Source organism: Coregonus clupeaformis, unplaced genomic scaffold (assembly GCF_020615455.1).
Source record: "Coregonus clupeaformis isolate EN_2021a unplaced genomic scaffold, ASM2061545v1 scaf1307, whole genome shotgun sequence".
Classification (NCBI taxonomy): Eukaryota; Metazoa; Chordata; class Actinopteri; order Salmoniformes; family Salmonidae; genus Coregonus; species Coregonus clupeaformis.
Genome location: NW_025534761.1, coordinates 2841 through 19650, shown reverse-complemented (window position 1 = coordinate 19650; position 16810 = coordinate 2841). Strand labels below are relative to the sequence as shown.

The 16810-nt window shown below is 42.4% G+C and overlaps 1 protein-coding gene across 1 annotated transcript; it reads right to left on the bottom strand.

Moving 5' to 3' along the window:
- Nucleotides 1-691: 691 nt before the first annotated feature.
- Nucleotides 692-13630, bottom strand: LOC121535624 (complement factor B; the record flags this gene model as incomplete). Its single annotated transcript, XM_045217977.1, has 9 exons — nucleotides 692-962; nucleotides 1264-1313; nucleotides 1537-1660; nucleotides 2024-2124; nucleotides 12546-12622; nucleotides 12706-12853; nucleotides 13021-13144; nucleotides 13258-13367; nucleotides 13475-13630. Coding segments are annotated over 9 exons (1073 nt in total), but the record flags the coding sequence as incomplete, so codon positions are not given.
- Between the last annotated feature and the right edge of the window lie 3180 nt (nucleotides 13631-16810).

The window sequence follows — 16810 nt, the reverse complement described above, 5'->3', positions numbered from 1 at the left end:
ACCATGAAGTCCTGATTCACACAGTCTCCTCTGAACAGTGATGTTGAGATGTGTCTGTTACTTGAACTCTGTGAAGCATTTATTTGGGCTGCAATTTCTGAGGCTGGTAACTCTAATGAACTTAACCTCTGCAGCAGAGGTAACTCTGGGTCTTCCATTCCTGTGGCGGTCCTCATGAGAGCCAGTTTCATCATAGCGCTTGATGGTTTTTGAAACTGCACTTGAAGAAACTTTCAAAGTTCTTGAAATGTTCCATATTGACTGACCTTCATGTCTTAAAGTAATGGACTGTCGTTTCTCTTAGCTTATTTGAGCTGTTCTTGCCATAATATGGACTTAGTCTTTTACCAAATAGGGCTATCTTCTGTATATCACCCCTAGCTTGTCACAACACAACTGATTGGCTCATATACATTAAGAAGGAAAGAAATTCCACAAATTAACTTTTAAGAAGGCACACCTGTTAATTGAAATGCTTTCCAGGTGACTACCTCATGAAGCTGGTTGAGAGAATACCAAGAGTGTGCAAAGCTTTCATCAAAGCAAAGGGTGGCTATTTGAAGAATCTCACATATAAAATATATTTTGATTTGTTTAACACTTTTCTGGTTACTACATAATTCCATATGTGTTATTTTATAGTCTATTCCATATGTGTTATGTCTTCACTATTATTATAACATGTAGAAAATTGTAAAAATAAAGAAAAACCCTTGCATGAGTAGGTGTTCTAAAACTTTTGACCGGTAGTGTATGTATGCAAGTTACACATATGATTATCAGTCAACAAATTTTAAAGGCTCATAATCAGTTTCATATGTTTTTTCTCCTAGGTGCTCCTTGAGGAACTTCTGCATTCGGAATAGGTTGATGTGGTAATCTCGAGTAGTTGCAGTTGAAGGAGGCTTTGGGATATTATTACTCATACACAGGTCCTTAACCCCCCAGCTGATCACACCCACCTAAGGCAAAAATAAGTTGATTACTTTAATAATATACAGACACTGAATTGTTATTTTAATGTGGCCAAGTTTAATTCCAATAAACACATTCAAACAAAAAGTAGTACATCACAAACTGAGTATGAACTAAAAAGGCATTAAAACATCTAGAGGTTCAACATTTCAAGAGAAACCTTCTAATTCTGCAAATCTCAGGAGAATGTCACCGGGGTGATTTCCTGTTTATCTTGATACAACCAGCACCATGCTGATAAAAGAAACATAGTATTTAAATGTGGAAGTATAGGATATATACACTCACCTGAATCCGACGTTTTAGATTTTTCAGATACAGGGCGCCACCAGAGTCACCTTTAAACGCACACATACTGTACATGTAATACAATGTCATACAGCCTGCCTGTGTTTGCACACTGCCAGGTGAGAGACCATACATGTAAATTACCATTCATAAATATTACACAGCAATAGGATGTGTTAGAAAATATCAAAATGACTGTATGCAGAATTTTCCTGTAATACTGTGTTTAGTTTCCATAGTGATACATTTCCTTGATACATTGATTGAACCAACCTTTGCAGGCAACATCCTCAACTTGGTCTTCTCTCCCTCCTGTACACAGGAAGTTCTTAGTCACAGCCTCCGTGTAGTTTTTAATGCCTTCAGCTTCCTCTGCATCCTTAATACAGCTCTCCCTCTGTGAAAAAGGAACAGAGACGGTCAGAGTTCACAGAACCCATCATTGTGGTATTCATGCCATGACTCTTATTCTAATAGCCCATGGACAAATCAGATTGTGGAATTGTTTAAGGTACTTTCAAGACTTACTACTACTTTTTTTACCAAGTAGACTATCTTCACAGGCAGACGCTTACAGTTTTCGGAATAAAAAGTAGCTATGTGTGTTTGGGTGAATGTTTGTAAACCTAGACACTGCATAAACATTGCTATGGCATGTTTAATTGAATTCCAGCCTGCTCATGGCCCGCTCAAAGCATGATTACAAACATCTGTTTGAATCTGCTGGTGAGATGGTTCACACACACACAAACATTCTCACCTTTTCTTTCAACTTGATTTGAACATCCTTCTCGTACATATCACCATTCCACTCAGACATGAATCTGGCAGGTACAGAATTCTGATTCAATAAGAATTCCTCTGGGCAAAGAAAGATCAACTACCATTAGATAGCATACTACATGACCACAGTAAACGCACATTGAATATTGATTACGGAGTGGCTGCCTGTCACACCTTTTCCCGATAGCTAAACAACTGTACCTTCTGCTTTATACACACCATTTTATACGTAGCTGCTGATCCCTCCACTGCTGCTGCCCCTTATTTCCTGTTCTCCTAAACCCCATGGCAATGATCAGACTTTGTCTGGTGTACAAACTTTGACATATTGTACAAACGTATCTGTCTGTTGTAACTATAAACCACCTTTGTCTGTTGATAATAAACGAGATGATTGACGTGTTGCCCAGAGGTGGAACAGTAGGCTACTCTGGCGAATTTCAATGATGTGCTGTCCATCAAATCGTGCAGTGTTGCTTGGTCATTGAGAAGCGAAATAACAATTATATGTTATTTATGGATAAAACGCAGATTGTTCTGCCCCAACGCAATGTGTAGACAGGGCTGGGCTACATGTTACATGTAGGCATTGTTGGGGAGTAACTGATCACATGTAATCAGTTACATGTAATTTCGTTACAAAAAAACTGTAATCTGTTACGTTATCAGCAAAAATATTATCATCAGATTACAGATACTTTTGAAAAAGTAAATGATTACTTCTTGGATTACTTTTAAATTTAGAAACGATGTTTGCGGAACAAAATACATTATGCCACCTTTCTGTTTTCTCAATGACATTAAATTCAGTGTATAAAAAAAAAAGCTGCACATTTAAATTTGTTCCACCAGAGCGAGTCCAACCCTGAGTCAGAAACCACTATGATGACACACCAAATGCGTTTGATGGATCCTTTCTGTCTTCTTCTAAAGCTGGCCACACCGAACGTGTTGCGTGCGCGAGCGCGAGCTTTGCATAATAAATGTACACATACATGTTATTCAATCATTGCACCCACACTGCTCGCGCGCGTCTGCGTGGCCAGGCGCTAAAATAGAACTCGGTTCTATTTGACACTAAACGCCCTGCAAGTCCTGCCTCTCCCATCTCTTCATTGGTTTTTAGGAGCATATACCCACGTGGGTAATTGAAAGATGAACGGAGGTCCACACTCCAGTCCAGTTGGTGGTGGTAATGCACCTTAAAGTTGGTTGCCAACCGCCATATGAAGTCCAAAGAAGAAGAAGCCTGAAGGAGGAGAGAACTAGAAACTCACTTGGTTTATCCTTTTATCTGTGGATTAATTGTCGGAGTAGAGGACCTTGTGCATTTCAGTGTTATGAGATATTTTTGTCAGATGTTACTATGGTATACTGAAGTATAATTACAAGCATTCCATAAGTGTCGAAGGCTTTTATTGACAATTACATTAAGTTTATGCAAAGAGTCAATATTTGCAGTGTTGACCCTTCTTTTTCAAGACCTCTGCAATCCGCCCTGGCATGCTGTCAATTAACTTCTGGGCCACATCCTGACTGATGGCAGCCCATTCTTGCATAATCAATCCTTGGAGTTTGTCAGAATTTGTGGGTTTTTGTTTGTCCACCCACCTCTTGAGGATTGACCACAAGGGTAGGGGAGGGAATGGCCGGCAGGGATGTAGCTCAGTTGGTAGAGCATGGCGTTTGCAACGCCAGGGTTGTGGGTTCGTTTCCCACAGGGGGCCAGTATGAGAAAAAAATAAAATATATATATATAATAATACAATTTAAAAAAAAATGTATGCACTCACTAACTGTAAGTCGCTCTGGATAAGAGTGTCTGCTAAATGACAAAAAAAAAAAAAGTTCTCAATGGGATTAAGGTCTGGGGAGTTTCCTGGCCATGGACACAAAATGTCGATGTTTTGTTCCCCAAGCCACTTTTGCCTTATGGCAAGGTGCTCCATCATGCTGGAAAAGGCATTGGTCGTCACCAAACTGTTCTTGGATGGTTGGGAGAAGTTGCTCTCGGAGGATGTGTTGGTACCATTCTTTATTCATGGCTGTGTTCTTAGACAAAATTGTGAGTGAGCCCACTCCCTTGGCTGAGAAGCAACCCCACACATGAATGGTCTCAGGATGCTTTACTGTTGGCATGACACAGGACTGATGGTAGCGCTCACCTTGTCTCACCTTGTCTCACAAGGTGTTTTCCGGATGCCCCAAACAATCGGAAAGGGGATTCATCAGAGAAAATGACTTTACCCCAGTCCTCAGCAGTCCAATCCCTGTACCTTTTGCAGAATATCAGTCTGTCACTGATGTTTTTCCTGGAGAGAAGTGGCTTCTTTGCTGCCCTTCTTGACACCAGGCCATCCTCCAAAAGTCTTCGCCTCACTGTGCGTGCAGATGCACTCACACCTGCCTGCTGCCATTCCTGAGCAAGCTCTGCACTGGTGGTGCCCAGATCCCGCAGCTGAATCAACTTTAGGAGACGGTCCTGGCGCTTGCTGGACTTTCTTGGGTGCCCTGACGCCTTCTTCACAACAATTGAACCTCTCTCCTTGAAGTTCTTGATGATTCGATAAATGGTTGATTTAGGTGCAATCTTACTAGCAGCAATATCCTTGCCTGTGAAGCCCTTTTTGTGCAAAGCAATAATGACGGCACGTGTTTCCTTGCAGGTAACCATGGTTTCAAGCACCACCCTCCTTTTAAAGTTTCCAGTCTGTTATTCTAACTCAATCAACATGACAGAGTGATCTCCAGCCTTGTCCTCGTCAACACTCTCACCTGTGTTAACGAGAGAATCACTGACATGTTGGCAGCTGGTCCTTTTGTGGCAGGGCTGAAATGCAGTGGAAATGTTTTTTGCGGATTAAGTTCATTTTCATGGCAAAGAGGGACTTTGCAATTAATTGCAATTCATCTGATCACTCTTCATGACATTCTGGAGTATATGCACATTGCCATCATCAAAGTTGAGGCAGCATACTTTGTGAAAATTAGAATTTGTGTCATAGTCAAAACGTTTGACCACGACTGTATGTAAACTTCTGACACACTGGGAATGTGATGAAATAAATAAAAGCTGAAATAAATCAATCTCTACTATTATTCTGACATTTCACATTCTTAAAATAAAGTGGTGATCCTAACTGACCTAAGACAGGGAATGTTTACTATGATTAAATGTCAGGAATTGTGAAAAACTGATTTGAAATATATTTGGCTAAGGTGTATGTAAATTTCCGACTTCAACTGTATATATATATACATACACAGTGAGGGAAAAAAGTATTTGATCCCCTGCTGATTTTGTACGTTTGCCCACTGACAAAGACATTATCAGTCTATAATTCTAATGGTAGGTTTATTTGAACAGTGAGAGAGAGAATAACACAGAAGCACAGAAGCAATCAATCAATCAGATTCCAAACTCTCCACCATGGCCAAGACCAAAGAGCTCTCCAAGGATGTCAGGGACAAGATTGCAGACCTACACAAGGCTGGAATGGGCAACAAGACCATCGGCAAGCAGCTTGGGAGAAGGTGACAACAGTTGGTGCGATTATTCGCAAATGGAAGAAACACAAAATAACTGTCAATCTCCCTCGGACTGGGGCTCCATGCAAGATCTCACCTTGTGGAGTTGCAATGATCATGAGAACGGTGAGGAATCAGCCCAGAACTACACGGGAGGATCTTGTCAATGATCTCAAGGCAGCTGGGACCATAGTCACCAAGAAAACAATTGTTAACACACTACGCAGTGAAGGACTGAAATTCTGCAGCGCCTGCAAGGTCCCCCTGCTCAAGAAAGCACATATACAGGCCCGTCTGAAGTTTGCCAATGAACATCTGAATGATTCAGAGGAGAACTGGGTGAAAGTGTTGTGGTCACATGAGACCAAAATGGAGCTCTTTGGCATCAACTCAACTCGCCGTGTTTGGAGGAGGAGGAATGCTGCCTATGACCACAAGAACACCATCCCCACCGTCAAACATGGAGGTGGAAACATTATGCTTTGGGGGTGTTTTTCTGCTAAAGGGGACAGGACAACTTCACTGCATCAAAGGGACGATGGACGGGGCCATGTACTGTCAAATCTTGGGTGAGAACTATATAAATATTGTATGTATCATTAAGGCAAAATGTTGGGAAATGTCAAAGGTAAAATATAGTAAACATGATTGACATTTTATAATCCAGATGCATGCCTAAATAAGGAATATAATCAATGCAGTGTGTAACCGTGCTTTAATGAATGTATGTATATTATTTTTTAAGAAAGTGTCTGAGCCACGCCACCAATATAATGAGATAAGGGAAAGAGGCCTCATATGGAAAAGCGCCCATGGCCTTTTGGAGTAAACCACATGTGACATCTGGACGTTGAAAGATAAGGGTAGAGTGGCACTAAAATAAGTTAATCATTTGCCCTAAGGGGAGTAACTGTATATGCTATGTAAACATGATTGTGCACTTGTATTTGTATAAAAGGAGATCTTTGAGCCAAGGAGAACCAGGTGTTCCATGGAGCAGCTCGGCTTTGTTACGCAATAATAAAGTCTAATTTTTTTATTCACAAGCTCCAGTTTCTTGAGAGATATTTTGGAGTTGACTACTTTCGAGTCAAATATTTCTACGACAGAACCTCCTTCCCTCAGCCAGGGCATTGAAAATGGGTCGTGGATGGGTATTCCAGCATGACAATGACCCAAAACACACGGCCAAGGCAACAAAGGAGTGGCTCAAGAAGAAGCACATTAAGGTCCTGGAGTGGCCTAGCCAGTCTCCAGACCTTAATCCCATAGAAAATCTGTGGAGGGAGCTGAAGGTTCAAGTTGCCAAATGTCAGCCTCAACCTTAATGACTTGGAGAAGTTCTGCAAAGAGGAGTGGGACAAAATCCCTCCTGAGATGTGTGCAAACCTGGTGGCCAACTACATGAAATGTCTGACCTCTGTGATTGCCAACAAGGGTTTTGCCACCAAGTACTAAGTCATGTTTTGCAGAGGGGTCAAATACTTACACTGGGGGAAAAAAGTATTTAGTCAGCCACCAATTGTGCAAGTTCTCCCACTTAAAAAGATGAGAGAGGCCTGTAATTTTCATCATAGGTACACGTCAACTATGACAGACAAATTGAGAAAAAGAAATCCAGATTATGGAGAGCCAGAAATCCAGATTATGGTGGAAAATAAGTATTTGGTCACCTACAAACAAGCAAGATTTCTGGCTCTCACAGACCTGTAACTTCTTCTTTAAGAGGCTCCTCTGTCCTCCACTCGTTACCTGTATTAATGGCACCTGTTTGAACTTGTTATCAGTATAAAAGACACCTGTCCACAACCTCAAACAGTCACTCCAAACTCCACTATGGCCAAGACCAAAGAGCTGTCAAAGGACACGAGAAACAAAATTGTAGAACTGCACCAGGCTGGGAAGACTGAATCTGCAATAGGTAAGCAGCTTGGTTTGAAGAAATCAACTGTGGGAGCAATTATTAGGAAATGGAAGACATATAAGACCACTGATAATCTCCCTCGATCTGGGTCTCCACGCAAGATCTCACCCCGTGGGGTCAAAATGATCACAAGAACGGTGAGCAAAAATCCCAGAACCACATGGGGGGACCTAGTGAGTGACCTGCAGAGAGCTGGGACCAAAGTAACAAAGCCTACCATCAGTAACACACTACGCCTCCAGGGACTCAAATCCTGCAGTGCCAGACGTGTCCCCCTGCTTAAGCCAGTACATGTCCAGGCCCGTCTGAAGTTTGCTAGAGTGCATTTGGATGATCCAGAAGAGGATTGGGAGAATGTCATATGGTCAGATGAAACCAAAATATAACTTTTTGGTCAAAAATCAACTCGTCGTGTTTGGAGGACAAAGAATGCTGAGTTGCATCCAAAGAACACCATACCTACTGTGAAGCATAGGGGTGGAAACATCATGCTTTGGGGCTGTTTTTCTACAAAGGGACCAGGACGACTGATCCGTGTAAAGGAAAGAATGAATGGGGCCATGTATCGTGAGATTTTGAGTGAAAACCTCCTTCCATCAGCAAGGGCATTGAAGATGAAACGTGGCTGGGTCTTTCAGCATGACAATGATCCCAAACACACCGCCCGGGCAACGAAGGAGTGGCTTCGTAAGAAGCATTTCAAGGTCCTGGAGTGGCCTAGCCAGTCTCCAGATCTCAACCCCATAGAAAATCTTTGGAGGGAGTTGAAAGTCCGTGTTGCCCAGCGACAGCCCCAAAACATCACTGCTCTAGAGGAGATCTGCATGGAGGAATGGGTCAAAATACCAGCAACAGTGTGTGAAAACCTTGTGAAGACTTACAGAAAACATTTGACCTGTGTCATTGCCAACAAAGGGTATATAACAAAGTATTGAGAAACTTTTGTTATTGACCAAATACTTATTTTTCACCATAATTTGCAAATAAATTCATAAAAAATCCTACAATGTGATTTTCTGGATTTTTTTTCTCATTTTGTCTGTCATAGTTGACGTGTACCTATGATGAAAATTACAGGCCTCTCTCATATTTTTAAGTGGGAGAACTTGCACAATTGGTGGCTGACTAAATACTTTTTTTCCCCACTGTATTTCCCTCATTAAAATGCAAATACATTTATAACATTGTTGACATGTTTGTTGTTATTCTGTCTCTCACTGTTCAAATAAACCTACCATTAAAATTATAGACTGATAATGTCTTTGTCAGTGGGCAAACGTACAAAATCAGCAGGGGATCAAATACTTTTTTCCCTCACTGTATATATATACAGTGGGGAGAACAAGTATTTGATACACTGCCGATTTTGCAGGTTTTCCTACTTACAAAGCATGTAGAGGTCTGTAATTTTTATCATAGGTACACTTCAACTGTGAGAGACGGAATCAAAAACAAAAATCCAGAAAATCACATTGTATGATTTTTAAGTAATTAATTTGCATTTTATTGCATGACATAAGTATTTGATACATCAGAAAAGCAGAACTTAATATTTGGTACAGAAACCTTTGTTTACAATTACAGAGATCATACGTTTCCTGTAGGTCTTGACCAGGTTTGCACACACTTCAGCAGGGATTTTGGCCCACTCCTCCATACAGACCTTCTCCAGATCCTTCAGGTTTCGGGGCTGTCGCTGGGCAATAAGGACTTTCAGCTCCCTCCAAAGATGTTCTATTGGGTTCAGGTCTGGAGACTGGCTAAGCCACTCCAGGACCTTGAGATGCTTCTTACGGAGCCACTCCTTAGTTGCCCTGGTTGTGTGTTCCGGGTCATTGTCATGCTGGAAGACCCAGCCACAACCCATATTCAATGATCTTACTGAGGGAAGGAGGTTGTTGGCCAAGATCTCGCGATACATGGCCCCATCCATCCTCCCCTCAATACGGTGCAGTCGTCCTGTCCCCTTTGCAGAAAAGCATCCCCAAAGAATGATGTTTCCACCTCCATGCTTCACGGTTGGGATGGTGTTCTTGGGGTTGTACTCATCCTTCTTCTTCCTCCAAACACGGCGAGTGGAGTTTAGACCAAAAAGCTTTATTTTTGTCTCATCAGACCACGTGACCTTCTCCCAATCCTCCTCTGGATCATCCAGATGGTCATTGGCTAACTTCAGACGGGCCTGGACATGCGCTGGCTTGAGCAGGGGGACCTTGCGTGCGCTGCAGGATTTTAATCCATGACGGCATAGTGTGTTACTAATGGTTTTCTTTGAGACTGTGGTCCCAGCTCTCTTCAGGTCATTGACCAGGTCCTGCCGTGTAGTTCTGGGCTAATCCCTCACCTTCCTCAGGATCATTGATGCCCCACGAGGTGAGATCTTGCATGGAGCCCCAGACCGAGGGTGATTGACCGTCATCTTGAACTTCTTCCATTTTCTAATAATTGCACCAACAGTTGTTGCCTTCTCACCAAGCTGCTTGCCTATTGTCCTGTAGCCCATCCCAGCCTTGTGCAGGTCTACAATGTTATCCCTGATGTCCTTACACAGCTCTCTGGTCTTGGCCATTGTGGAGAGGTTGGAGTCTGTTTGATTGAGTGTGTGGACAGGTGTCTTTTATACAGGTAACAAGTTCAAACAGGTGCAGTTAATACAGGTAATGAGTGGAGAACAGGAGGGCTTCTTAAAGAAAAACTAACAGGTCTGTGAGAGCCGGAATTCTTACTGGTTGGTAGGTGATCAAATACTTATGTCATGCAATAAAATGCAAATTAATTACTTAAAAATCATACAATGTGATTTCCTGGATATTTATTTTAGATTCTGTCTCTCACAGTTGAATTGTACCTATGATAAAAATTACAGATCTCTACATGCTTTGTAAGTAGGAAAACCTGCAAAATCGGCAGTGTATCAAATACTTGTTCTCCCCACTGTATATATATATATTGCATGTAATTTTGGCATTAATACGTGTCACATATCAGTTAGCAAATAATGTAAAATAAATAAATCATTGAGTTAATAAAAGCGTATACAAACATGGTCTCTTTTTTGCTTTCTTGAGTAAGGCAGCTCCAAAATGCAGGTGTTTCAGCCTAGCTCAGTGCTTTCTGTGGTGGTGGGGCAGCCAGCAGAAAATACGGATACGGAGCGTAGAGGTGGTAATGTTTGTCGTGATTGGCTTAGTGTTCTGTCATTCATGGGGAAACTACTTCATCGCAAAATCTACGGGTAGAGCTTGAAAATTCAAGCCTCTTGGGTGCTGCCATAGACTTACATTACATCTACCGTAGCTTTGATTGACAAGCAGTCATCATCATGCATGAAGTCGGCAATCTACTGGCAAGTGCTTTTCAATCCTTGTCATATGAAGAGAAATTATAGATAAAACGTATCGGTGCTCATCGGCCATTGGACATAAACATTATACAACAAGTTGGATATCGCAAATTCAACAATGAGTGGGAGACCCATGAGGCGGCGCACAGCGTCGTCTGGGTTAGGGGAGGGTTTGGCCGGCCGGAATGTCCTTGTCTCATCGTGCTCTAGCAACTCCTTGTGGCAGGCCGGGCACCTACAAGCTGACTTCTGTTGTCAGTTTGACAGTGTTTCCTCCAACACATTGGTGCGGCTGGCTTCCGAGTTAAGCAAGGAGTGTGTCAAGAAGCAGTGCAGCTTGGCTCTTGACCTTCGCTGAGTCCGTAGGGGAGTTGCAGCGATGAGACAAGATCGTAACTACCAATTGGATATCATGAAAAACGCCATGGGCCAGAAAGGTTTGAATACATTGGCCATGCTGTCAATCCAGCATGACTTCTGGCACGTTCAAAACAACTGGAAACTCGGAACTGGGAAATCTCAGACTTCAGTGAGTTCAAGACAACTGGGAACTCAGATAAAACTAGCTCAGACTAGGAAAATACGGGAAATAATTTTGAACGGTCCTCCAACTCGGAATTCCAAGTCGGGATTTCGGGGCTCTTTCTAGAGCCCACAAGAAGGACCACCGCGCCACCTTTCAGTTAAGTGAGCACTGCACAACAAGGTCAATACAAAAATGTATTGTACAATACTTTTTATCAAGGGAGGCCAAATGCTCACTGGCTTCCCTTGCATTCAATGCTACGGGTGGTATCAATGTCATACTCTTTTTGACCAGACAGCATCATACTGAGAGAGGGGCGATGTTTTGCTCGCTCGGATGCTTTCTCCAGGTGAGATACATTCTGCGTCTTGCAAATTGAAGAACAATTATGAAACACAGAGACCAAATGTTTTGGGGAAGCATGGCTTCCCTTGACATCCATGACCACTTTCGTCACTATGAATGGTGGATAGAGAAATTTTGCTAGGATGGAAGAAATTATATAGTAAAACCTGCAAAAGAGTGAACGTAAACCAGTGAAAAAATGCAATACCCTCCCATGCCCAATAAAACTATCACACAACCCTTCCCAAAGCAACAAAAAAAAGTTTGACGACTCCTCCCCCCAGTAGATTTAGATCTGTCCCTAATCTGGAAATGTGAGCCTGCCTTTCCATGCCAATGCTGATGACTGGTCATTGGTCAACAATCAAGGGTTAAGAACAGGGTGAGTAAACAGAAATGTGAAGTGAGAGGGAGGGTGAGCAGGAGCTATGTAAAAACAATTGTGTGTAAAGAAACACGTGCAGAACATTATATTATGGTTGTTAGGCTATGGGAAAGAGGCGTACTAAAGATCTATAGTGAACAATAAGATTTGGAAGACTAGATGTACGGTGACTATAAAATAACTTTTTGTCCCCTCTAACATTATTTTTAAACAATTAAAAAGAAGAAAGCTGGACTCCAAAAAACAAGTTGACCTACAAAAATGTATTTATTTTTACTAAAAAGGAAAGAGGCGTCCTGGGGGCTGGGATAGGATGGTTTAATCTGGTTGTGCAGCCTCCATGCCTATTGATCATTGGTGCTATAAATAGTTTCTGCTCATATTCTGTGTGCTTATGTTTCTGTAGTTATGACACACCTACAGTCATTAGATAAATGATATCACTCACCCTGTGCCTTACAGGTTGTTGAAATATGGAGACCTGATGCACGGATGGATGATATAGTACAAGGAATACAGATGGGCCTGCAAAATACAGATACATTTCTCAGAGTTGTCCTCTGTCCTCAAACCATGCCACATTTTGGGCTTACCATGTCCTGACTTACCTGGTATATTTAGACATTTGGACATCACTATCCAACTTCAAGAGTGCCACATCGTAGTCATAAAACTCTGAAACCCCTTTGTCCTTCTTCTTAAAGACATCATATTCTGGATGAATTATAGGTTTCTGCTCCACCGGCATTTCTGAATCTACAGACAAATATATGATCTTATTTTTTGATCAGGTGTTTGCCTCACACCTGACCATGTGCTGAAACCAAGGTAAAAGGCATCAGAGAATAAGCTACAATTGAATTTAACAAATGCATTACAATGAATTAACACATTGCCCAGGGAAGTTCAGAGAAGCACAGTACCTTTCTGATCAGGGAAGTTGACTTTAATGCTACTTATCTGCTTCTCCCTGAAGCAGTGAGCAGCAGTAAGGACAAATCTAGGTGTAACGAGGGCACCCATGCAAGAGCTATGCTCACTTCCGACCTAAATGGAAGAAGGAGAAATACTGTAGCATGCCTACACACTAGCTGCATAGTAGTTTCTCTTTTATGTAAAATGTTTCTCTAATATCTCTTATTTGTTGCTGATTGACTTACATCGACAGAGATTTTGACCAGCCAAGGATATTCCTGGCGTTTGAAAGCCTTCAAATCAACGCCATCGCGGTCCCAGGTTAGCCCACACAGGCCTATACTGTTACTCTCATCTACAGAGAAGCAGAGAGAAAAATAACACACCTATGATACTGTACACCGATGTGCGCTAATTAAATCTGTACACACTACATGAACACCCATTCAATCCTACACTGACCTATAATCTTTTTGAACAAGGATGTCAGTTTGGTGTCATCCTTTAGTTTGTAGAAATGCCTTTCTGAATCCTTCTTCGACACCAACTTGTTGATTTCCTCCTCGTTAATTTCTGCCCCCACACCAAAAACATAAATATCTGAAAGAGAAGAGACAGCTTATGATATCTACGACACAAGTCCTTCACTTCTTATTTCCTGTGTGGTACATTGCACCCAGCAAACAGGGGACTTCCTTAGGACCTTCGGTGATGGTCCCATTAGGACCCTTTTAGTTTTTCAGGAGAAGTTATACCACTGTTATCCCATCTATTCTGAGAACGTTCTAGGAACATTAAAACATTAAGTTAACCTTGGGACCATAAAGGGACGCTCAGTACAGGTCCCGGTTTGGTCGCAGTATAACGTTAAAATAAGGTCTTATGATGTCCACTAGGGAATGTTAAAAATAGGTTCCTATTTGGTTCTGACAAGACGTTGTCCTTGAGACATTAAATGACCACAAGGGGACATTTTTGGCAGGTCCTGGATTGTTACAGATGGAAAGTTACTATAAGGTTGTGGCATGACCATTATGGAATATTACAAAAAGGTCCCCAGGATGTTCCAATAGGACATTATATTCAGGACATTCAGCAAACACAAGGTGACATCCAGTACAGGCCCTGGTTCTCCTCAGACTTGACTGCCCTTGACCAGCACAAAAACATCCTGTGGCGTACTGCATTAGCATCAAATAGCCCCCGCGATATGCAACTTTTCAGGGAAGTTAGGAACCAATATACACAAGCAGTTAGGAAAGCAAAGGCTAACTTTTTCAAACAGAAATGTGCATCCTGTAGCACTAACTCCCAAAAGTTTTGGGACACTGTAAAGTCCATGGAGAATAAGAGCACTTCCTCCCAGCTTCCCACTGCACTGAGGCTAGGAAACACTATCACCACCGATAAATCTACAATAATCGAGAATTTCAACAAGCATTTTGCTACGGCTGGCCATGCTTTCCACCTGGCTACCACTACCCCGGCCTCCAGCTCTGCACCCTCCGCTGCAACTTGCCCATGCCCCTCCCGCTTCTCCTTCACATAAATTCAGACAGCTGATGTTCTGAAAGAGCTGCAAAATCTGGACCCCTACAAATCATCTGGGCTAGACAATCTGGACCCTTTCTTTCTAAAACTACCCGCCGAAAATTTTCGCAACCCCTATTACTAGCCTGTTCAACCTCTCTTTCGTAACGTCTGAGATCCCCAGAGATTGGAAAGCTGCCGCGGTCATCCCCCTCTTCAAAGGGGGTGACACTCTAGATCCAAACTGTTACAGACCTATATCCATCCTGCCCTGCCTTTCGAAAGCCAAGTTAACAAACAGATCACCGACCATTTCGAATCCCACCGTACCTTCTCCGCTATGCAATCCGGTTTCCGAGCTGGTCATGGGTGCACCTCAGCCACGCTCAAGGTCCTAAACGATATTATAACCGCGATTGATAATAGACAGTACTGTGCAGCCATCTTCATCGATCTGGCCAAGGCTTTCGACTCTGTCAACCACCGCATTCTTATTGGCAGACTAAATAGCCTTGGTTTCTCAAATGACTGACTCGCCTGGTTCACCAACTACTTCTCAGATAGAGTTCAATGTGTCAAATCGGAGGGCCTGTTGTCTGGACCTATGGCAGTCTCTTTGGGGGTGCCACAGGGTTCAATTCTTGGGCCGACTCTTTTCTCTGTGTATATCAATGATGTCGCTCTTGCTGCTGGTGACTCTCAGATCTACCTCTACGCAGACGACACCATTTTGTATACATCTGGCCCTTCATTGGACACTGTGTTAACAAACCTCCAAACGAGCTTCAATGCCATACAACACTCCTTCAGTAGCCTCCAACTGCTCTTAAACACTAGTAAAACTAAATGCATGCTCTTCAATCGAACGCTGCTGGCACCCGCCCACCCGACTAGAATCACTACTCTCGACGGGTCTGACCTAGAGTATGTGGACAACTACAAATACCTAGGTGTCTGGTTAGACTGTAAACTCTCCTTCCAGACTCACATTCAGAATCTCCAATCCAAAGTTAAATCTAGAATTGGCTTCCTATTTCGCAACAAAGCCTCCTTCACTCATGCTGCCAAACATGCCCTCGTAAAACGGACTATCCTACCGATCCTTGACTTCGGCGATGTCATTTACAAAATAGCCTCCAACACTCTACTCAGCAAATTGGATGTAGTCTATCACAGTGCCATCCGTTTTGTCACCAAAGCCCCATATACTACCCACCACTGTGACCTGTACGCTCTTGTTGGTTGGTCCTCACTACATATTCGTCGCCAAACCCACTGGCTCCAGGCCATCTATAAATCACTGCTAGGCAAATCCCCGCCTTATCTTAGCTCATTGGTCACCATAGCAACGCCCACCCGTAGTATGCGCTCCAGCAGGTATATTTCACTGGTCATCCCCAAAGCCAACACCTCCTTTGGCCGCCAATCCTTCCAGTTCTCTGCTGCCAATGACTGGAACGAATTGCTAAAATCTCTGAACTGGAGACTCTTATCTCCCTCACTAATTTTAAGCATCAGTTGTCAGAGCACCTTACCGATCACTGCACCTGTACACAGCCCATCTGAAATTAGCCCACCCAACTACCTCATCCCCATATTGTTATTTATTTTGCTCATTTGCACCCCAGTATCTCTATTTGCACATCATCTCTTGCACATCTATCATTCCAGTGTTAATACTAATTGTAATTATTTTTGCACTATAGCCTATTTATTGCCTTACCTCCATAACTTGCTACATTTGCACACACTGTATATATATTTTCTGTTGTATTTTTGACTTTATGTTTTGTTTTACCCCATATGTAACTCTGTGTTGTTGTTTTTATCGCACTGCTTTGCTTTATCTTGGCCAGGTCGCAGTTGTAAATGAGAACTTGTTCTCAACTGGCTTACCTGGTTAAATAAAAAAATAAAAATAAACGTTAGCCGGTTAGTATTCCCATAGACTTAACATGGCCGGTTAGCTAGCTAGCTATGTGGCACAACAGATTGCAAATATCCTTATGTTATCTACATAAGAACATATCAGCATCGTTTCTGTCCATTGTTAATGTCTAAAAACATTGGCCTTTCATGTATTGTTCTTTGATTGAAAAGGGAAATAGTCTGTTTAAATAATGACCATTAGTCTAAATACGCTAGCTAGCTAACATCCATGTTAAGTCTACTACATGGAAACAAACGTAGCGGTAGGTAGCCTAGTGGTTAAGTGTGTTGGGCCAGTAACTGAAAAGGTTGCTGGTTCGAATCCCCAAGCCGACTAGG